The following is a 23527-nucleotide window of genomic DNA, read 5'->3' as shown; positions in this document are numbered from 1 at the left end:
CATGTTGGTGTACAATGAAGGAGAGAGAGTGATGATTATTGAGAAGCTAGGAGAGGAAAAAAATCTGGTGAAGATAGAATTGATTTGAATCAAGAGTGCATATAGAAGAGTTTGTCTTGATAAGGAAAAGGGCCTCTTCTTCAGGTGAGACTGGGGGAAATAGTGGAAATCGTGGGGGAAGCTGTCTAAGGGCTTTGAGATGAAAAGAAGGAAGGGAGATAGAACTCTTGGCAGATGGCCTCAATCTTTACCAGTGAAGTAATTGGCAAGATTTTTAGCTGAAAGAAGGTAGAAGAAGGGATATCAAGGTGATTTCTTCTACCTTACAAGTTAGAAGCCTATGGCTAAATAAATGGAAAGGGACTCATCAGCAAGATCAGTGCCAACATAAACAAACCAGTAGCCTCCTGTGTCACAAGGAGGCAAGAGAAAAGGGTCCCTCCAAAAAGTCCCTCAGATAACTCTAAGAAGTCTCAAGGAGCAGTAGGTGAAAAGGGGCTCCAGAATCCCTAGCACTTTCTTAACATGCCATAAAGATTACCCTGGTGATCCAGAGCTATGAAATTCAAAGATCCAAGAGAACTTAACACAGGAATAAAATGGTCAACATAGCAGTTCAGGGGAGCAAGAATGAGACATTGGGCCAGGATGAGACCAAGTAGTGTTGACAAGATACAAAGGAACTTATTAACCCAGGGATACAGAGGTCATTATAGGAATCCAGAGGAATCAAAGTAATACCAAGCAGCATTGGCAACTTCTGATCATCAGGGAACAAAACCTGCACCTGAACAAGTCCTAGTTTAGGAACTAAAGGTGGAGACATGACTAAAAAAAAAAAAACAGTATAAAATATATTTCTTAGATATAGATAATTCTTTTTAAAAAGCAAGAAGAATTGCAGGAGGACTACATGAATCCTGGAAGAAATGAAGCAAGGAAACTCTGGAGGAAGGAATTGGAGCACTAATAAGTGATTTAGAAGAGTAAGTGATAAACCTTACCTAAATAACAGACTCTAGAATACTAGAATAAACTAAAACTAGAATAAGCCAAATACAAATCAATGACTACTAGGCAGCAAGAAATATTAGAATAAAATCAAGGTACCTGATAGGGAAAAGCGACTTGAGGAAAGAAGAAAAACAAATTGTTAGTATCAAAAATGAAAAGTAAGAACTTTCCACCAATTCAGAGGAAATTAGAGCAATAATTAGGAGTTATTTTGCCCAATTATATGTCAATAAATCTGATAAGCTAAGTGAAATAGTGGAATATTTACAAAAATATAGATTTCCCAGATTAACAGAAGAGGAAAGTAAGCTATAAGTCAACTCCCTATGAAAAAATCTCCAGGGCCAGATGGATTTACATGTGAATTTCATGTGGAATTTACATGTAAAAACAAAATATTTAAAAAGTGATTAATTCCGATACTATGCAAACTGTTTGAAAAAATAGGGAAGGAAGGAGTCCTACCAAATTCCTTTTTATGACACACATATGGTGCTGATACTGAAATCAGGTAGGGTGAAAACAGAGAAAATTATAGACCAATTTCCCTAATAAATATTATCTTAAATATTATTAGAGCTTAAATAAAATATTAGCAAAGAGATTACAGTAAGTCATCCCCAGGATAATACACCATGACCAAGTAGGATTTATAACCAGGAATTGAGCAATAACCAAACTAACAAAAATCATATGATTATCTCAATAGATGCAAAAAAAAAAAAATTGACAAAATCCAACAGCCATTTTTATTAAAAACACTAGAGAGTATAAGAACAAATAGAGTTTTTTTTTTTAAATGATTAGTTGCTTTATTTAAAACTATCAGCAAGCATCATATGTATAGGGACAAACTAGAACTATTTCCAATACGATCAGGGGTAAAACAAGATTGCCCACTATCACCATTACTATTCAGTATTGTTTTAGAAATGTTAGCTTTGGCAATAAGAGAAGAAAAAAAGATTAAAGTAGGTAATGAGGAAACTAAATTATCACTCTTTGCAGATGATATGATGGTATACTTAGGGAATTAATTAAAAAACTACTAGAAACAATTCACAACTTTAGCAAAGTTGCAGGATACAAAATAAATCCACAGAAATCATCAGCAAGAGATGGACCAACCAAGTCCAGCAGCAAGAGATACAAAGAGAAATTCCATTTAAAATAACTGTAGATAATATAAAATATTTGAGAATCTATCTCCCTAGGCAAAGTTAGGAACTATATGAACACAACTACAAAACACTTTCCATGCAAATAAAGTCAGATCTAATCAAATGGAAAAATATCAAGTGTTAATAGATACGCCCGAGCTAAATAGTTAAAAATGACAATATTACCTAAATTAATCTACTTATTCAGTGCTACACCAAACTCCCAAAAAATTATTTTACAGATCTAGAAAAAATAATAACAAAAAGTCAAGAATCTCAATGGAATTAATGAAAAAAATTACAAATGAAGGTGGCCTAGCTGTATCAGACCTAAAACTATATTTAAAGTAATGGTCATCAAAACCATTTGGTACTGGCTAAGAAATAGAGTAATCAATCAGTGGAATAGATTAGGTTCAGAAGACAAAATAGTTAATGACTATAGTAATCTAGTGTTTGACAAACCCAAAGACCTCAGCTTTTGGGATAAGAACTTGGGATAAAAACTGCTGGGAAATTGAAAATTAGTATGGCAGAAACTAGGCATTGACCCACACCTAACATCTTATATCAATATGAACCCAAAGTGGTTTCATGATTTAGACATAAAGAGTGATATTATAAGCAAATTAGAAGAACACAGGATAGTTTACCTCTCTGTGGAGAAGGTAAGAATTTGTGGCCAAAGAAGACCAGAGTGCATTATTGAACACAAAATAGATAATTTTGATTATATTAAGTTAAAAAGTTTTTGTACAAACAAAACCTATGCAGACAAAATTATAAGGGAAACAATAAAGTGGGGAAATTTTTTTTTTTAATTCAAGGGTTCTGATTTATTTCTAAAAATAATTTTATTTCTAAAATATTTAGGGGAATTGGCTCAAGTTTATAAGAATTCAAGCCATTCTCCAATCAATAAATGGTCAAAGAATATGAACAGACAATTTTCAGATGAAGAAATTAAAACTTTCTATTTTGTTTTTATTAAAGATTTTTAATTTTCAAAGCATATGCTTGGATGATTTTCCAACATTGACCCTTGTAAAACCTTGTATTCCAAATTTTCTCCTCTTTCTCCCCAGCCCCTCCCCTAGATGGCAAGTAATCCAATATATGAAACCATTTCTAGCCATACAAAAAGGTGCTCTAAATCACTATTTTTTTTTATTTTTTTATTTTATTTTTTTTTGGAGACGGGTTAAGTGACTTGCCCAGGGTCACACAGCTAGGAAGTGTTAAGTGTCTGAAAACAGATTTGAACTCAGGTCCTCCTGAATTCAAGGCTGGTGCTCTATCCACTGCGCCACCTAGCTGCCCCTCTAAATCACTATTGATCAGAGGAATGCAATTAAGACAACTCTGAGGTACCACTACACACTTCTCAGATTGGCTAAGATGACAGGAAAAGATGACAAATGTTGGAGGAGATGTGGGAAAACTGGGACACTAGTACATTGTTGGTGGAGTTGTGAACTGATCCACTCATTCTGGAGAGCAATTTTTTTTAATTTAATTTTTATTTTATTTTATGATTATAACTTTTTTTTTGACAGTACATATGCATGGGTAATTTTTTACAACATTATCCCTTGCACTTACTTCTATTCAGATTTTTTCCCTTCCTCCCCCAACCCCCTCCCCCAGATGGCAGGCAGTCTTATACATGTTAATTATATTACAGTATATTCTAGATACAATATGTGTGTAGAACCTAATTTCTTGTTGCACAGGAAGAATTGGATTCAGAAGGTAAAAATAACAGTTTACACTCATTTCCCAGTGTTCTTTTCTGGATGTAGTTGATTCTGTCCATCATTAATCAATTGGAATTGGATTAGCTCTTCTCTATGTTGAAGATATCCACTTCCATCAGCATACATCCTCATACAGTATCATTGTTGAAGTATATGATGATCTTCTGGTTCTGCTCGTTTCACTTAGCATCAGTTGATGTAAGTCTCTCCAAGCCTCTCTGTATTTCTCCTGTTGGTCATTTCTTACAGAACAATAATATTCCATAACATTCATATACCATAATTTACCCAACCTTGCTCCAATTGATGTGGACATCCATTATCTTCCAGCTTCTAGCCACTATAAAAAGGGTTGCCACAAACATTTTGGCACATACAGGTCCCTTTCCCTTCTTTAGTAGTTCCTTGGGATATAAGCCCAGTAGTAGTATGGCTGGGTCAAAGGGTATGCACATTTTGATAACTTTTGGGGCATAATTCCAGATTGGAGAGCAATTTTGAACTATACCCAAAGGGCAATAAAATTGCATACCCTTTGATCAAGTGTATCCCAAAGGGATCATAAAAAAGGAAAAAGGATCCATATGTGCAAAAAAAAAAAAAAATGTTTGACAGCTCATTTTGTAGTGTCAAGAAACTGGAAACTGAGTGGATGTCCATTAGTTAGAGAATGGCTGAATAAGTTGTAGTATATAAATGTTCTGGAATATTATTGTTCTGTAAGAAACAATCAGCAGGATGATTTCAGAGAGGACTGGAGAGACTTACTTGAACTGATACTGAGTGAAATGAGCAGAACCAGGAGATCATTGTATATGGCAACAACGAGATTATATGATGATCAATTTTGATGGATATGGCTCTTTTCAACATTAAGATGATTCAAACCTGTTCCAATGATCTTGTGATGAAGATAGCCATTTACACCCAGAGAAAGAGAGAGAGGACTGAGGAAATTGAGTCTGGATTACAGTAACATAGCATTTTCACTCTTTTTGTTGTCCTTTGCGTTTTGTGTTTTTTCCTCGTTTCTTTTTTTCCTTTTTGATCTGATTTTTCTTGTGCAGCAAATTAATTGTGTAAATATGTATACATTTATTGGGTTTAACATATATTTTTAAATCGTTTAACTATATATTGGATTACTTGCCATCTAGGGGAGGAAGTACGGGAAAGCAGGGAAATTTGGAACACAAGGTTTTGCAAGGGTCAATGTTGAAAAATTATCTGTGCATATGTTTTGAAAATAAAAATCTTTAATAAAAAAGTGACTTGATCCCCAGGTTATTTTTACCTTCCGAATCCAATTCTTCCTTTGCAACAACAACAACAACAACAAAATTTGGTTCTGCACATATATATTGTACCTAGGATATACTATAACATATTTAATATGTATGGGAATGCCTGCCATCTAGGGCAGGAGGTGGAGGGAAGGAGGGGAAAAATTCAGAACAGAAGGGAGTACAAGGGATAATGTTGTAAAAAATTACCTATGCACATATACTGCCAAAAAATGTTATAATTATAAAATTAATAAAAAAAATTTTTTTAAAGTGACTTGAAAAATAGGTCAAAGAAAATTTAAAGAGCTGAAAATCATGATTTTTTAAGGAGGGGTAGGGCCTGGATACTATACAGATAGTTCTTATTTTTTGTAAATTTTCATTACATAAATTCAGCTTTATATAAAGAACTCTGAAAGAAATCCACATTCCGAAAAGATACCTATGTTTATTCTACAGTATTGTGCTCTCTCTCTGCTCCTGCCTCTTGGCTTGATACTTTATAGTCTCCCACACCACCTCTACCAAAAAAACAAACCAAACCAACCCCTAAGGTAAAAAAACAACAACAACAACAAAAAACTCTCCAAGTGAAATCAGAAGAACAGATGCACAGAAACCACCATCATCATCACCAAATTAGGGCCTTGGCTTGAAACCTTCTCCACCCCCTGCCAGCATATCTGGTCCCTACAAATCTGTCTTCTGGCCATTCTTACTAGGTACTAAGTGCCTGTTCCTGGGCAATACGTGTTGTCTATCTTATCTTGCTGCATCTTATACCTATCCTCTTGTCTATGTCTGGCCTCCATGTATTTGTTCCTCTATGTTCTTTTCTTTTGCTCTGGACAGACCCCCAAGTTGTTTGGGTACATTTATTCTTCCTCCTACTCTTGCTTATCTATCCTCAGTCCCCCCCCCAATATATTCTTTGAACTGTGGGCCACCCCTCCCATCCAAAGACATGGAGCTCACTTTTTAACTACCTTTCCTCCTTCCCTTCCCCATATCTGAGCAAATTCACATTATATAAATATCACTTTATATAGAGAGATTTGCTGAATGGCTCATTTACATAAAACAATAATAGTCTGAAGAAATCCTAAATGAAAACAATCCATATAAATTAGAACTAGAGGGCACAGATAACAAATCTATAATCAACTCCAAAAAGAACTTGCCAAGAGAAAAACTAGGAATATTATATCTACAATCCCATATTTTAAAAAATTATTTGCAAGCATGCCAAAAGACACATTCAAAATATAAGGAACTATATAGTCAAGATCACAAAAATGGTGGCATTTGCAATTATAAATGAGAGGAAGTCTTGGAATATAATATTCCAAAAGGCAAAAGATAATAAATAAACAATATATGTGTGTGTGTGTGTGTGTGTGTGTGTGTGTATTTTTTTTTTTTTTTGCTGAAGTGACTAGGGTCAAGCCATTTGCCTAGGGTTACAAAGCTAGGAAGTGTTAAGTGTCTAAGGACAGATTTGAATTCAGGTCCTCCTGACTTCAGAACTGGTGTTCTATCCACTGTGCCAACCTAGCTGCCCCCCAAAAACAATATTTTACAACTAGAATAACTTGCCTTACAAAACTTGAGTACTGAAATAGAGATATTTAATGAAAAAATCAGAGCTGAGTAGGAAAATTGAAATGCAAACTGAAGAGTCTAAAGAAAGGTAAATTTATTTGTGTATTTGGAAGAAGCTATATGATGATATATTGTTAACTTCTAGTAGGGGGAGAAGAAATAATTGTCTTTTTAGAACTTAAATGACTTTTTAAAAAATCTGAAATTTAATAGCAAATAAAATATATATTCCATATACATAGTAGAACAGAAGAAAAGAGGATTATGCATGGAACTGCAACTCTGTTTTACAGAGATTACTTTTTAAGGAAATCATTTCTAGCAGTAGTTTTCAAAACTGTATTTGTATTTGTGCTTCTTTTTGACCTGTCTTAATGCATTTTTTTTTAAGAGAAGATGCCTCACTGACTTTACTCTTACCTATTTCTCTTCTCTTTTGGAAATGGGAGAAAAGAGGACCTAGAGGTGAATTGGTTCTATGCTGAGCGTTTTAAGAGAGGAAAGTAAAGATAGGGTAAAAATATTCTATTTGAAGGAAGGAAGGGAAGGGAGGGGAGGGGAGGGGAGAAACTTGCTATTTCTTATAATTGAAGTGTTTGAGAAGAAAAATATTAAAGCGTGGAGGAAAAGATGGAGAGAGAGCAAATGTCAGTTGAACTTCACTCTTATCTGATATTGACACAGAATTTTATGGAAAGTATATTTATATGAAAATATATAAATATACTTATATCAAATATGTTAAACCCAGTCAATATTAATGAGTAGAGATAGGGATGAAGGTTAAACTGAAGGATAATGACAATAAGGAAATAGTAGAAAGCAAAACAAATTTCATTCTAATGAGGTGATTAAAAAAAAGGATTAGCCTCTGAGAGTGTGTCCTTTAATTGGGGAATAGCTGAACAAATTAAAGTAAATGAATATATGGTTAACATGCTGTAAGAAATGGTAAAGAAAAACTATTTCAGAGAATCCTGTATAGCATAAATTGGTTTAGAGAGAAATGGAACAGAACCAGAGCAGTTTCTATAAAGACATTAATATTGTAAAAGAAACAGAATTTTGAAAAACTATGATCATCATTATATACTTCAATAACAATACTATATGATGATCAATTCTGATCGACCTGGCCATCTTCAACAGTGAGATGAACCAAATCAGTTCCAATAGAGCAGTAATGAATTGAACCAGCTACACCCAGCAAAAGAACTCTGGGAGATGGCTATGAATCACTACATAGAATTCCCAATCCTCTATTTTTGTCCACATGCGTTTTTGATTTCCTTCACAGGCTAATTGTACACTATTTTAAAGTCCAATTCTTTCTGCACAGCAAAATAACTGTTTGGACATGTATACATATATTGTATTTAATTTATACTTTAACATATGTAATATGTATTGGTCAACTTGCCATCTGAGGGATAAGGTGGGGGGAAGGAAGGGAAAAATTGGAACAAAAGGTTTGGCAATTGTCAATGCTATAAAATTACCCATGCATATATCTGTTAATAAAAAGCTATAATAGAAAAAAAAAAAAAAGAAAGAAAAACTATGATCATGATGGTAACCAAACACAGTTGCAGAGGATTAATGATAAAGTATGCTATCCACCTTCTGATAGAGATGTAATGGTTACAAAGACAGACTTATGTTTTGGGCATGGCCAGTTTTCGAATTTGCTCAGCTTATGCTTGCCTATTAGTTATAAATGTTCTATTTTATATTTCCAGTGGATGATGGAAGGCAGGGGAAAAATAGATTTGGGTTCATTGGGAAAAAAAACTAAATTACTAAATTAATTACATTTTTAAAAATCACCAAAATGTCTATTCAAGGTATGAAGCAAATTTAAGCAGATGGAGTTAATCACACAGATGAAGTCATGAATCTGTTTACATCTTCTAGTGAAATTGTAAGGAGGACACTGGCTCAGAGAACCTAATCTCTGTATTCTAATTCCTAGTGGGATTTCACATGTTAGATTGAAGAGCACTTTTTTAGTAAGTAGGACTGCTCATTTCTAATGTCATTTGGGTTTGGTGAATAAATGACAATTGATAACTTTTAAGCTGCCAGGCGAATCCATTTCTGACATAACTTAATTTCTTTAACTTTGCAACTCCTATTGACTCAAAGATTTCATGATTTCCTTTAAAATGGTTAGCCACAAGAAAACTCAATTTCCTGACAGCCCAGCAGTCCTTACTCTAAGCAATTAAGAGACATAAACCATCAAAAAGATTTACCAATTCTACAACCATGACAGTACTCATAACCTTTCATGGAAAATTGATGGATTGATTCAGGCCACATAGAAATATACATGCAAAATCAGGCCAGCAGTAATTTTGCTCCAGGGTCTGTTCACCCTCCATAGATGTAGTAAACTATTAATGACCCCTATGTATCACAGGCCAAAGTTCTTCCTTATCTTAGCTGGTGTTGAATAGACAGTGGTGATAGATGTTGAAATCTATTATTAGTAATACTACCTGAAAAAAATATGCTGTAAATTAAAAATTCAAGGAATCCAAAAGGCAGGGATTCTGGCCCTGATTTCTGCCAAATAGATTATAGTTAATATTAATTAGATAACATTTAAAAACTTAAGTTCTGTTTTTTCTTTTCCTAATATCAACTTACAACTCATATTGAAGCCCAATAGCTGATGAAATTTGGTAGAAGAGGAACACCAGTGCAATTTTTTAGTCTAAATCTTTAAAAGAAAAAAAAGTGTGTGTTTTTCAGTTTCACATGATCTAAAATTATTTTGACAATTAGCAGTTTATTTAGTGTTAGATCATTATGAAATTTCTGTTGTTTTCATTGAAAGTGGCACAAGTATTAGTGATTTTGGTTGACTTTATTACCAGGCAGTTGTACAATGAGTGAGGTTTGTCCTGGCCCATCATTTCTTGGCAATGGTAATGATGGGGTATGAGGGTTGAACCTCAAACATGTATTGGAGTTTGGGGCAAATGTCACAAGGAATCTCAAAAGAATTTGTAAGTTTGAGATCATCTTCCAATCAAGAGACAAAAATTTTATTATGCTGTTGAGAGCAGGCTAAATTTCTAAAGAACTAGTGACATCTGATAGTCCTTTTCATAGTGGCTGGAAACTGAATGGATGCCCATCAATTGGAGAAGGGCTGAATAAATTATGGTATATGAATGTTATGGAATATTATTGTTCTGTAAGAAATGACCAGCAGGATGATTTCAGAGAGGCCTGGAGAGACTTATATGAACTGATGTTAAGTGAAATGAGCAGAACCATGGCAACAAGAAGACTGTACAATGATCAATTCGGATGGACGTGGCTCTCTTCAACAATGAGTTGATTCAGACTAGTTCCAATTGTTGAGTAATGAAGAAAGCCATCTACACTCAGGGAGAAGACTGTAGGAACTGAGTGTGGACCACAACATAGCATTTTCACCCTTTCTGTTATTGTTTTCTTGCATTTTGTTTTCTTTCTCAGGTTTTTTTTTTCTTTCTAGATCCAATTTTTCTTGTGCAGCAAGATAACTGTATGGATATGTATACATATATTGGATTTAACATATTTAACATGTATTGGACTACTTGCTATCTAGGGAAGGGGAATGGGAAGGAAGGAGGGGAAAATTTGGAACAGAAGATTTTGCAAGGGTCAGTGTTGAAAAATTACCCATGCATGTGTTTTGTAAATAAAAAGGTATAATAAATAAATAAAATTTTTAAATAGACCTGCTTAAGTCATTAAAAAAAAAAAAAAAGAACTAGTGATACCATAGAGCCATAACCATAACAAGGAAAAAAAGTGAATGCATTGTTGTGGTGTTTCGTAAGAAGGCTAAATTTCTGTGACACTATGGCTACTTCAATAGAAACTACATTCCTAAGGGTTGATATTTATAATTTGGCCTTCTGATTGGATTTATAACTGTGGGGTCATGATGATTTTTGTCAATGCAAGGAATTGGATAAGGAATTCAACCAGGGCCCACAATAACAAAGACCCACTTAAGGACCAAATGCCCATTTAAGGACTAGATAATTCTGTCAATGCTTCTCCCAGCTTTCCTGAAATGCTTTGGCTTTCTGATTGTATTTAGTAATTCAAGTCCTCTCCTGCTAATCCCCCTCCTATGATTTTCCTAGCTTCCAAGGACAAGGATTTTGTTTGTTTTTGCTGGGGTCTTATTCACTCTTTCCTACTAGAAAAAAATGCTTTCTTAAAATTAGAAAGTAGGCAGGAATTCTGGCTCTTACACTAATCTTATTTCTCTGGTTAACCATTTGACTTTTCATCCTGTTTCCTCATCTGTATAAAGTGGATAATAATACATCTCAGAGTTGTAGGAAAGTTCTTTGGCCTTTAAAGTGCTATATAAGCATAAATGGTTGTTGGGTTTTGGTTTTAGGTTGAACCTGTATTTTAATTGTTGGAAATTCACTGTGAAGAAATACTGCCCATGCACCCCATCCCCACTAATGCACATCTTCACTTTATATTCTTAGAATTACATGGGGCAGCAAATGGTTAGCTTAAGAATAGACAATCAATCTATGGGTTATGGGACTAGATCCCGGTCCAAAGCTGATTCTCCATCCACTGCCTGAGCCACTCTTATTGTTTGCTCCTACTATGGCTATCTTGTACTTTTTAACTTTTTCAATGAGATTCAAGTAGAAATTTGGACAACTGACTATCTTGCTATTATTCTTTTATATTTGTTGTTCTGTGGATTATTATACAAGTGATTAATATATTACTAATATTACCATTATAATGAGGCACATAATTTTTAAGATGCCTGCAGGTAAATCTTAGATATAGCTTTAAGGTAGATTTATATAGCAGGATAGAGTGCATATAAAATAATATGATCGTGAACTTAAAAGGTCATCATCAAATACAAATATTTCCATATTCATAGGAGGCCAGGAAAAAAGGATTGTATATGAAATCATGAATCTATTAATATAACTTTAAAACATATATAAATTTAACATGACAATAAGAACATTACTTTGCTTATTTTTGTTCCCTTCTGAATATCCTGAGAAGAGGGGGATATTTTAAAATGTTTAATATTTTTCCCCTTTCCTTCCAAATCACTATTGCTATTCTTCCATTCCTAATCTCCAAAATATAAGATCTTTCTTGTAATGAAGAAGTGTAATCAAGAAAAATAAATTTGTGCTATATTGGTCATAGCTGAAAAAAATATTGTTTAATTCTACACCTACAGCCCACATCTTTCTCCAAAAAATGGGAGATATAGTTGGTCATTAGTCTTTGGAGTCATGTTTGGTCATTCTATTGAGCATGGTTTGAGATCTGGTGTCAGGAAGACCTGAGTTCAAGTCCAGGCTCAAACACTAGATATGTGATTTTGAGCAAGTCACTTAACCCTGCTTGCTTTAGTTTTTTCATCTAAATGAGCTGGAGAGGGAAATGGCAAACTGCTCTAGTATCTTTGCCAGGAAAACCCCAAATAGGATCACGAAGAATCTGACCCAACTGAAATGACTGAATAGCAACAATAACAGTAGTCCCATAATATTTTCTTAAAATTATATATCCTAATTTGTTTGGCCATTCCCCAACTGATATTCATTCACTTTGTTTCTAGCTCTCTACTATAACAAAAAATGCTGTTACAGATATTTTTGTCCATCTGGCTCATTTTCCTTAATGTTTTGACTTTTGGGGGGTATATATACAGTTTAATAATCTATGGATGTAGTACCAAATTACTACCCAAAATTATCAGATCAGTTCACAGCACCAGGAAGGGTATATTAGTGTCATTTTGCTTTCCTTTTTTGATCTTCTTTTTCAATATAATGAGTATGAGCTACAACCTCAAAATTGTTTTTAATTGGAGCTTATTATAGAAAGAATTATAAAATTTAATGTGAGATATTATAAGCTTAATTTCTCCTAAACTGCTTTTCAGTTCTCCCAGTAGTTTTTATTGAATAACAAAGTCCATACCCCTAGTATTTTGTGTCATGGAGTGTTTGGAACACTTTTTCTATGTCTTATATACCTAACATGCTCCTGTTGATCGGCTTTTCCATTTTTTAACCAATATCAAGTTATTTTTATTGGTGACTGTGATAATGTAGTTTGAAATCTCTTCCAACTTTTTTTCATCATTTCCTTTGAAATTTTTGGCTCTATCTCTAAATGAATATTGTAGAATACAAAAATATTATTATTATTATATTTTATTATTTGTTGACTTAGTTCCAAGAAGTTATCTTTTGGTAGTTGATTAATAGGGGTTGAATTTCCAAATTAATTTAGATAGTATTCTTTTTATTATAATAATATATCCTAACCATGAATGTCTTTTAATTATTCATATCTCTATTTCTGTAAAGACCATTTTTATCATTTTATCCCTATTATTTCCCATATGTATTTTGATAAGACTCCCGGGTACTTTATTCATTATGAAATTATCTTAAAAATATTGGGAGAAAAAAAAAGAAACATAATATTCTGTGGTTTAAAAATGTTATATATAATATAATTCAGGATTCTATTTTCTAATTCATTTTGCTATTCTCATTCATTTTATGAGTAAATGCATCCCATTCACATTCATTGTAGCGTTTAATTGTTTTATTTTCCCATGTCATATCAAATTGTAATATTTCTTCTTTTCTTCCTGGATCTTTTCTTAAAAAGAATGTGAGAAAAGAAAAGAAATCTCAACACTAAAAAAGAATGAATTATACCTAAATGGGCAGATAAGAGTGATGAAATGAGATGCCTGTCTTCCATCTCTTTTTACATATTTGTACTCTTAATCATTTCATTTATGCAAAATAATAAGTTCTTCCTCTTTCTTACCCATTTCTTCTCTAGCTTGAGAAAGTTCTTATATTTCTGAGATATTTTCTTTTTATGATTTCTTGAAATATCTGGTTTCTATAGTTTTCTAGGAGTGTGATTCTTAATTTTTTTCTTATTGACCTGTTTTCTAAATCAGTTTTTTATAATATATAACTATAACCAGTGCTTCTGTTTTCTTTCCTCCCATTCTCTTCTTGACTCTCTGCAGTTTAGCTTCTGACCTCACCATTTAACTGGAATATTTCTCTCCAAAGTTATCAGTGATCTTTTTAATTGCCTAGTCTAATGGCTTTTTTTCTCAGTGCTCATATTTCTTGACTGTATATATACCCCAATTTTCCAGCTTCAGACACTGTTATTCACTCACTTCTTTTAGAATTGTATGACAGTGTGCTCTCCTTATTCTCCTTGTTCACATCTGAGAAGACTAAGGAGAGAACAATGTCATACAATTCTAGAAAGTAGTGCGTAAATATGTTTCTCATTGGGTAGGCCTTCTTTGTTTCTGTCCCCTCTATAGCCTGGTTGCTATTGTGGTTCTTTGATATGATGGTTAGTGGTTGGCCCTGTCCTCTGTTTCAGTTTTTGGATTTTATTTTACTTTCCTGGTACAGTATTATAAGTTTAGGCCCTTTCTGTTTTTCCACTTTGCATGATTTTCAAGTGATTCTGGTCCTTGATGCAGCCTGACAGGCCTCAGTCTGTTTTTGGAGACCATGTTCTCAGGCTCTCTTCATATTCCTTCTGTTGCTGGTATGCAGGCATTAAACAGTTCCTATCTGCTGGTATGATTATCAGTGCTCAGAAGGACCTGATATTGTACACAATCTTATCACAACTGCTTCTGTCTCTCTTTTATGTTCTGATAGGCCAAGATCAAGATCTTGCTTCCGACCAGTTATTGCAGTTGGCATAGGTTAGCAATGTCCTTGTTCAGAGTATGGGATGACTTCAAGTACATTTGTAGCAGTTAACTATGTATCACCTCTCCCTGCCTCTGGGAAACTTCCTCTGGTGCAGTCTCTCTTTGCCTTCCTTCTGTTTTTACCTGAACTGTACAGTTCTGAACAGAATGAAAGAAGTGATTTGTTTCTTTTAAAAACTGACATCTTATTGATCTTTCTGTGAGCCTTTTCAGATATATTTGGGCTTTCCTTGGGAGACCTGAGTTTATCTATGGACCTTTGATATCACCACCTTACCTGGAAGGCCATTGCTGAGTGCATTTTTAAAGAGGACTCTAAAAATTTAAATGGAAGTTTCTAACAAAACCGGGCTGCTCTTCTAGGGAAATAAAATTCGCAGAAATATGGAATGATGGAAAGTATGTTACACTGGACTTCTGAAATAAGATGATCTGGGCAAAAGTTCCAAATATATTACTTATTGGTCATGTGACCACATCCCTTAAACTTTCTGATTCCCCAGTGTATTAATCTTTAAAGTTAGAATAGAAATATATAAACAACCTAACAAAGGTTCTTAGGAATATTAAATGGCATCATATATATAAAACACTATACAGGGTATCCCTAAAATCTTAGTACCATTTAAGCTATTAAAATTTAATACCCAGTATCATTTTAATTTAGTTATTAAAGCTTAGAATGGTTTAGAATATGCTGGCTAAAATATATTTTTGTCTAAGAGCTGCCTAATATTGAAACACTTTCCATTTTGAGTTTGTATATGCATTATATTTTTTCAGTGACTTTTGGAGCAAGGAAGAATTAGTTATGATTTAATTATTACAGCTTCTGCCTAGGGAACATTATTACCTCCTGTGGTTTGATACACCAAAGGTTTGACATAATGGTCCTTAATGTACCAGTCTTTAATTTTGTCCTAGTTGAAAAGCTTGTAATTAGCTTGGGTTTACCTTGGAAATGCTATTTGTTACTTTATACTTTGAATTTGGAAATGATGTATAGATTTTGCTACCCTCCAAAACTACTTTTACAAAGTGCATAGCAATTTGCTTTCTAGTTCCTTCCATTTTCAATCCTTTTTAGGAAGCTACTGTTACTTAATTTTTCTGAAACACTCCTTTTTTAAAAACCTTCAATGCCTTTCAGTGACTTACTGACAAAATAAGCCTACTGGCCTTTTTGGATAAAATCCAAACTCATTAGCTTAACTTAAGGCCTTCCAAAACCTGACTCTGTCTTCACAGAGTTTCCAGCTTTATTTCACATTCTCTGCTCATATAAATGAATCACTGTATCCAAACTCATCTCACTTTATACTTGAAGCCCTGTTCTTCCCTTGCCATTCTCAAATGTTATTCCTTTCCTTTCAGCTTTTCCTTTCAGTTGCCTGTGGGCGATTGGAATTCCAAGAGCAAAATATGGGTGGTTTCTTTTTTTAAGGCAGGCACAAGAAAGCTCCCAATACAGGAATTGGCAGTATCACTGCTGCAGAACTTCCATTGCATGTAACTTGGATCCTAGGGCCCAACTTAACTATTTTCCTGTCATTTATCTCTTGTGTGTAATAAGAGTAGTTATGATACTGATTATTGCCAGACATTGGTAGAGAGAAGAGCATGATTTGTATCAAAATTCAAATCAACAATTTTTCCTGTATTTGCATTTACCTTTGTAAACTTTTCTACATTAATCCTTATGGTAGTAAGTCAGTTAGCTAGCTATGACTTTTAAATGATTAAAACAAGTTCATTCTCACTTGCCTATTATTGTTATTCAGTTTCAATTGTGCCCAACTCTTCATGACCCCATTTTGAATTTTCTTGGCAAAGATATTGGAGTGGTTTATCATTTCCTTCCTAGTTCATTTTACAGATGGGGAAAATGAGAATAAAAGGGTTAAATGACTTGCCCAGGGTCATATAGCTAGTAAGTGCCTGAGACTGGTTCCTGATTCCAACCTTGACACTCTTTCTACTGCACCATCTAGCTGTCTATTTAGGTTTTTCCAAACATTTCAAAATCCATATTCTGGTAGTTGAGGGGAAGGGGCACTTGACCTTACTAACTTCTTAAATTTAATGATGTGATATAAATTTATGTGGTAAACACTTGTTGTAAGAATACCCCTACTTCAAAACAAAATGCTTCTGAATTTTACTTTTTTTTTTTTTTAAACCAGATTTGTGTGTGTATTGGTATAGGAAGTTCTAGATAAAGAAAGGTCCTCTACCAAAGCAGATCAGCACCTGTTTTGCAACATATACAGTCTCCATGGGGCACTGAGTGTTTGTGTTTTGCTCTGGATCATAGAATCATAGTCCAACCCCATCTTGTACCTCTTCATTCTATAGATGAGAAATTTGAGGCACAGATAAGTTATGACTTTTTAAAGGTCACTCAGGTGATGTGCCTGAGGCAGAATTTGAACTCAGTTCATTCTAGCAGCTTGTCAGAGACCATCCACTATGCCATGTTGCATGGGCAGTATATGTCCTGGACTTGAACTCAGCAGCCTTCCTAAGTCTGAAGCTAGCTGTCTAATCACTATTCTACGTATCTTTAATTTTTAAAAGGTAACATGTAAATAAAAATAAATTATTTTAATCTAATGGCTTGACTGTATGGCATTTATTTGTCTGTATGGCCTCTTTAACCACAGAGTTGTAAGAAACCTTTTACCCCCATGAAATCACCTAGTTCTTACCCTAACACAACATTTGGTATTAGAAATCAGCCATATTTTTGTCATTAGACTCTTTCCTTCACTACATAAGGCTCCAATTTGAGACTACCAGTTAGTTATATTTAACCACTGACTTATTATAAGAAGTTTTGTTACCAACAAATGTAGCTGAAGGAGAATGAGGAAGAGAAATTGGTGCTTGTTAACCTCAGGGGGTGGAATTTGAAAGCATTTTTCTTCAAATTCCAAAATCTAATTGCTTGGCTCCAAAAAATATCAGTTTTTTTTTTTCCCCCATGGCCAAAGTTAGGCAAATTGGGGCATTTTACTTTTTTCAAGTCTTTAGTTGAAACAATAAATCAAGGTAACTGTCCCCAGAGCACTTTTTCTCATTTACCAGTAGGTGATGCTATAGTTATTTAAATTGCTGCTTAAAAATTAACTTAATTTCCTTCTCAATCTATCTTCTTTACCAGGTTTGTGTGCCCTATCTATTAACCATTCCAATTCTTACCTTGCCTACCCTGGAAGCTTAACTACTGGAGAAATTGTACTTTATGATGGAAATACTCTGGTAAGTTAATTTGAATTTTCCAGATGTGAATATAACTTGCTAGTAAATGAGGCAAATAGTTATGGGGGCAGAGTAGAGCTACATAAAGAAGAAATAAAATATTTGTCTTTACACTTCCCTTACCCTTCGTGGGATAAGGTATGTAGAAGAAGGTAGCGTCCAGGACAAAAGATATTTGCTGTAAGGCCAGCCAATCAATTAATCAGATATAACTGTGAGGAATAGTGAGAAGCTAACTTTGACATTTACCAGTCTGATTGTCATTGGAGATATTTCATTATGCAATGTCTTTGATTAATGTATACCTATTAATGAAATATTATTGTTATTTGCAATAACTCTGTGACCAGCATACCTGTTAATATCTTTTTTTTTTGGAGATCACAGAGCATAGCAGTGACTCTTTGGGAAGTACCTGAGATTACACACGGGGGCATAGCTAAGAAGACATCCACTTTTATTCAGTAATATCATTAGGCTTGTTTGCACGACTATCTGAAGGCAGGAAGGTTTAGTTTTACATATTTATGCCCTGGGTGAGAGGGAGATTGGCAGAGGAAATACAGTAAGATAGATAGAGAATATGAGATGAGGAAGAAGTCTCTGCTTTCTTCCTAAGTTAAATCTCTTTTGTTCTTTATCCTTAACAGAAAACAGTCTGCACAATTCCGGCCCATGAAGGTCCACTTGCAGCCATCACCTTCAACTCTGTGGGATCTAAGCTAGCCAGTGCTTCTGAGAAAGTGAGTGGGTATGACTTCTTGTTGCCTAATTCTTCTTCCAAAAGTGAAGTAATGGTTGGGAGGGAGAGGGAGGAAAGCTTGTGGTACTATTTGGATTTCATATTGTTACATTGTGACTGACATCTGTCCCTGCCAAACATAAACTTCAGAATGAAGTTTGCTAGTAATAATACCATGTCACATTCAACAAATTAATTCATTTAACCTATAAATATATATTAAGTGCCTACTGTAGTAAAGGGATTGTGTCTGGGGGGAATGGGACAGATATGGTAAGTATACAGTCCCTACCTTCATGGAACTTAAATCTAGTAAAACTAAGCCACTTGTGAAAAAAGCTGTAATACAAAGTAGTATGTGATGAGTGTTGTAAATAGTGTATGTTAGTTCAAAGGAGAGTTTACTTCCAGCAGGGGAAAGGAGAAGAGGCTTTCAAAGGGGCCTTGAAATATAATTTAGATTTCTAGAAGTAGGGATGAAGAACTTTCTAGACATTGAAAACAATTGTATAAGAAAAGGTGTCATGCTTTATGCAAGAAAGATCCAAGTTATTTTTGGAGAAAGGCTCTTGTGAATAGATGTGTACAATCCCAGTGATTTTTTAAAATAGGCTTTATTTTGTACTTTTGCCTCAAAAAAGAATGTTAATAAGCAACAGAAATGGAAGAATATCTATATAGAAACTATTAATGGCTATGAAATGTTAATTGTTGTTTTTTTTTCCCCAGGGCACAGTCATCCGGGTTTTTTCTGTTCCTGAAGGACAAAAACTCTATGAGTTTAGGAGAGGAATGAAGAGGTCAGTGTTAAATTTAAAATCCATTTTAAAGTATACCTAAGGATCATGTATTGGAATGACTAGAAACCAAGTAGAGTGTGGGAGGTGTGGATATATGTGTTGTCTCTTCTATATTATATATATATATATATATATATATATATATATATATATATATATATATATATATATATATATATATATATATATATATATATATATATATATGTATATATATATATATATATATATATATATATATATATATATATTCTAGAGAATGTGAGAAGCAGACAAATGTAACCAAGTAGTATACTCAGATATTCCAATCAGTGTTTAGCAGAACCAAAAACAAAGAAGCTAACTTGACTGATCATAATCCAGCTATTAGAGCCTTTTCTGGTTTGTGCATATGAGGGGGTTGGTAAGAAAGGACCTAAGAAAATTGAAATTATTAATGGCATCCTTTAAGTTAGAAAAGTATTATTTCTAGTTCCATGCACAATACTGCTTATCTAATGAGAAGAGGGATGCAAAGCACAGTTCTTTGGAATTCTGTCAGATTTTAAAGGTATCAGAGTCTCTAGTATGCAAAGTACCTGTAATGGGCAATAAGAAAAGAAATGACTCTTCCTGCTATTTTGTACCCAATCATAACCTTTTATTGAGTCATTGGATCTTGTAATTTCTAGCTATTTAGAACTTCTAGAAGATGATTTCAGATGACAATATCCTTGGTTTTTCTACAAGATTTGGTTGTATATCTAGCTCTTTCCTTATCAGTGATAATATTCTCTTGTTCCTAGGTATGTGAATATCAACTCCTTAGTTTTCAGTATGGATTCACAGTTCCTATGTGCATCCAGCAACACAGAAACAGTGCACATCTTTAAACTAGACAACCCTACCTCCAGGTAAGTATCACACTGGGAGTTGGGTAAAAACCACATCCTCTTCAAACTCTTCTCCAGGCAAGTGGCTCTAAATATCAAGACCTTATTTTCAAAATAAAACTTAAAAGCCATGATTTAGTCTGAAGATATTTTGGTCCCTAACTAGTAAATGTTAGTGCCTTTGCTTAGCATAAAAGCCACCTTTTATTTCCTTAAGCCAGAAATAGGACTTATTCCTTACACTTGATAAAATAGTCTGTGAAAACAGATGGAGATCATAAAGATCTGTCTTTCTAGACTTAGGAGATGCCCATGAATGTGACAAGGCCAGAAGTTGCAGAGTTTTGTTAAAGTTGGAAGCATCTTAGAACTTTTTATAACTTCATTTCTTAGCAAATAGAATGTAAGAATCAGGTTATAGTTGTTAAGTATCTCTTGGACTCATAGACCTATACTAGAGACTTTCTGTTTTTTCCTGTATGCCTGCTGTTTTGGTGGATGTGATATAATGGAAAGCATTTGAACAATCTAGGGAATGCTAAGAACAATATAGTTCTCACAGAATTGTTGAAAGACTTAACAAAATTTGCCAGAATTGGCTACTGCTAATACATTCTCTCTTCTCTTCTTCCTGTGCTTTTCCTCCCCCTCCTCCTTTTCTCTTCTTCTCTCTCTCATAGCAGCCTCTGTAGGGCTGTTACAAAGGGCCTGCTTTATTTTTTTAATTTGTGGAATAAAACAAGCATGTCCATGAAATAGTAAAATGTTAAAAAGATGATTGCACATGAAACTGAAAATCTGTTATATATAACTTGCTATTCCTTTTAAATATATAATAAAGTTTTTTTCCCTCCTTCCCCACCAAGTTTGGAGATGACTACAATTAGTTATATACAATTTATGTATATATACAAATACACCTACATATATGTATGTAAAATCATTTTGTATATACACTTCTATTTATCAGTCCTTTCTTTGGCTGTAGATAGCATCTTTTGTAGTTAATTTATGTATTTATAATAGTCAAAATGTTTTATTCATTCAAAGCTATTCTTAAAATAGTATTGTTCTTTCAAACACTATGTAACATTTTCTTGGTTCTGCCAATTTCACGCTTCATTATTTTATGCAAATCTTTGCATTTTTTCTAAAATTATTAAACTCATTTCTTATAGCACAGTAATATTCCATCACAATCATATACCACAATTTGCTCAACTATTCCCCAATGAATGGACATCCCTGCAATTTACAAGTCTTTGTCACCACAAAGTGAGCTGCTTTAAATATTTTAGAACATAGAAGTATTTTTGTTCTTTTCCCTAATTATATTTGGAAATAGACATAGTAGTGGTATTGCTGGGTCAAGGGATATAGACAATTTAATACCTCTTTGGAGTAATTCTAAATTGCTCTCAAAAATGATTGGATCGGTTTACAATTCCAACAATTAATGTGTCCCAATTTTTGCATGTCCCCTCTAACATTTGACACTTTATTCTTACAGTTTTAGCCAATCTGATAGGTTTAAAATATCTCACTGTTGTTTTAATTTGCATTTCTCCAGCAATATTATAGAGCAATTTTTTCATATGACTATAAATTGTTTTGATGTATTCATTAGAAAACTTCCTGCCCTATCCTTGGACCATTTATAAAATTGGGAAATGACTTCTTATTGATTTGACAAAAATCTTTATATATTTTCTCAGAGAACCTCTATACATTTTTCCCCAATTTTTTTACTTTCCTTCTGATCTTGGTTACATTTGTTTTATTTGTACAAAACCCTTTTAAATTTAATGTAATCAAAATTGCCCATTTTACACCTCTCTCTTCTCTTTGTTTATTTACAAATTGTTCACCTATCCAGAAATCTGATAAGTAGTATGTTCCATGTTCTTCAGATTTTCTTATAACATTTCTTTATATTTAGTTCTATGAAAAACTTTTTTATATAAATCAGATTTAAATATTGGAGAAATATTAATGATTCAGGGGTAGGCAGGATCAATATAATAAAAAATGACAATTTTAACTAAATCAATTTGTTTATTTGATGCCATATTTTACAAAAAAAATTTACTGAATTAGAAAAAAAAATAACAAAATTCATTTGAAAGAACAAAAAGTCAAGAATATCAAAAGAAATAATGAAAAAAAAGAAGGAATTAACAGATCTTAAACTATATATTGTAGCAATTATCAAAATTATTGGTAGTGGCTAAGAAATAGAAGGATGGATCAATGGAATAGAGGAGACGTACAATTTATAGCAGCAAATAAATATATTAATCTTGTGTTTTGACTAATGTAAATACTTCAGATAAGAATTCATTATGTGGTAAAAATTGGAGAAAACTGGAAAGCAGTATGGCAGAAATTGAACATAGACCAATATCTTCTATAATTACCAACAGAAGACCAAAAAGGGTCCAGCTTTAGGCAATAAGTAATGGTAGTCTTATAATGGCTGGTTACTTTCTCTCAAGAGTTTAGAAACCCTGAGGGCCATGTTGAATAATATTTATAGCCCCATATTAAATTAGCATTTATAGCATGTCTTCAGTAAGTAAGAATATTAAAGCACACAAAGATTTAATGACTTGACCAAGATTACACTAAAGTACAGTTGATTTTGATAGAGTTTGCCAAAATCAGTCCTTTCTAGAATAGCCTCATTTATTTTTCACAAGAAGTTTAGAAAATTCCAACAATTCACAGCTGACCTCCAGTGCATCTTTACCTCAGTCCTAAGATGTTTTAGGTTGCATAGACTTGGCATGAAGGAATCTTTCTGTACACAAGCAGAGTGATTTATTCTGCTGAATTCCTCTGTTCAAGTTACCAATCATCTCTGAGTTATCACATTGAATGGCTTCTTCAGAGTTCTCATTCTTCTTGACTTCTTTGAAAAAGTTAACATTATTGACCATTCCTTTCCTAAAACTTGCACCTCCTTTGTTTCAGTGACATTAATTTCCTGGCTTTCTTTTAACTGTTCAGTCCATTCTTTTTCTATCTCCTTCATAGAGCTTACATACTCTGCCTTATCCATAAATGTGGTGTAGCCCTTGGCCCTTTCATCTTCCTTTACACTTTCTCATTACAGGAACCCACTCTGCTGTGGGATACAGATTTTTCCGTAACTAGTATTTTGGAGTATACACATCTTTAAACAATTTAAACTAAGAATCTACATGGCATGTTTAAATGACACATAGCCCTATAATGCCTT

At 33.6% G+C, this 23527-nt stretch overlaps 1 protein-coding gene across 3 annotated transcripts in view; it reads left to right on the top strand.

Annotated features, from left to right (window-relative positions):
- Positions 1 to 23527, top strand: part of WIPI1 (WD repeat domain, phosphoinositide interacting 1) — a 56448-nt gene that overhangs the window by 23814 nt on the left and 9107 nt on the right. For all 3 annotated transcript variants that reach the window (XM_074260604.1, XM_074260603.1, XM_074260605.1), the window contains exons 5-8: positions 17775 to 17872; positions 18523 to 18615; positions 19344 to 19414; positions 20200 to 20307. In XM_074260604.1, coding sequence (XP_074116705.1) covers positions 17775 to 17872; positions 18523 to 18615; positions 19344 to 19414; positions 20200 to 20307 — 370 coding nt within the window. The remainder of the gene's footprint in view (positions 1 to 17774; positions 17873 to 18522; positions 18616 to 19343; positions 19415 to 20199; positions 20308 to 23527) is intronic.

Source organism: Sminthopsis crassicaudata, chromosome 4 (genome assembly GCF_048593235.1).
Source record: "Sminthopsis crassicaudata isolate SCR6 chromosome 4, ASM4859323v1, whole genome shotgun sequence".
NCBI lineage: Eukaryota > Metazoa > Chordata > Mammalia > Dasyuromorphia > Dasyuridae > Sminthopsis > Sminthopsis crassicaudata.
The sequence above is the reverse complement of the archived record's forward strand: the minus strand, read 5'-3'. Positions and strand labels throughout refer to the sequence as shown.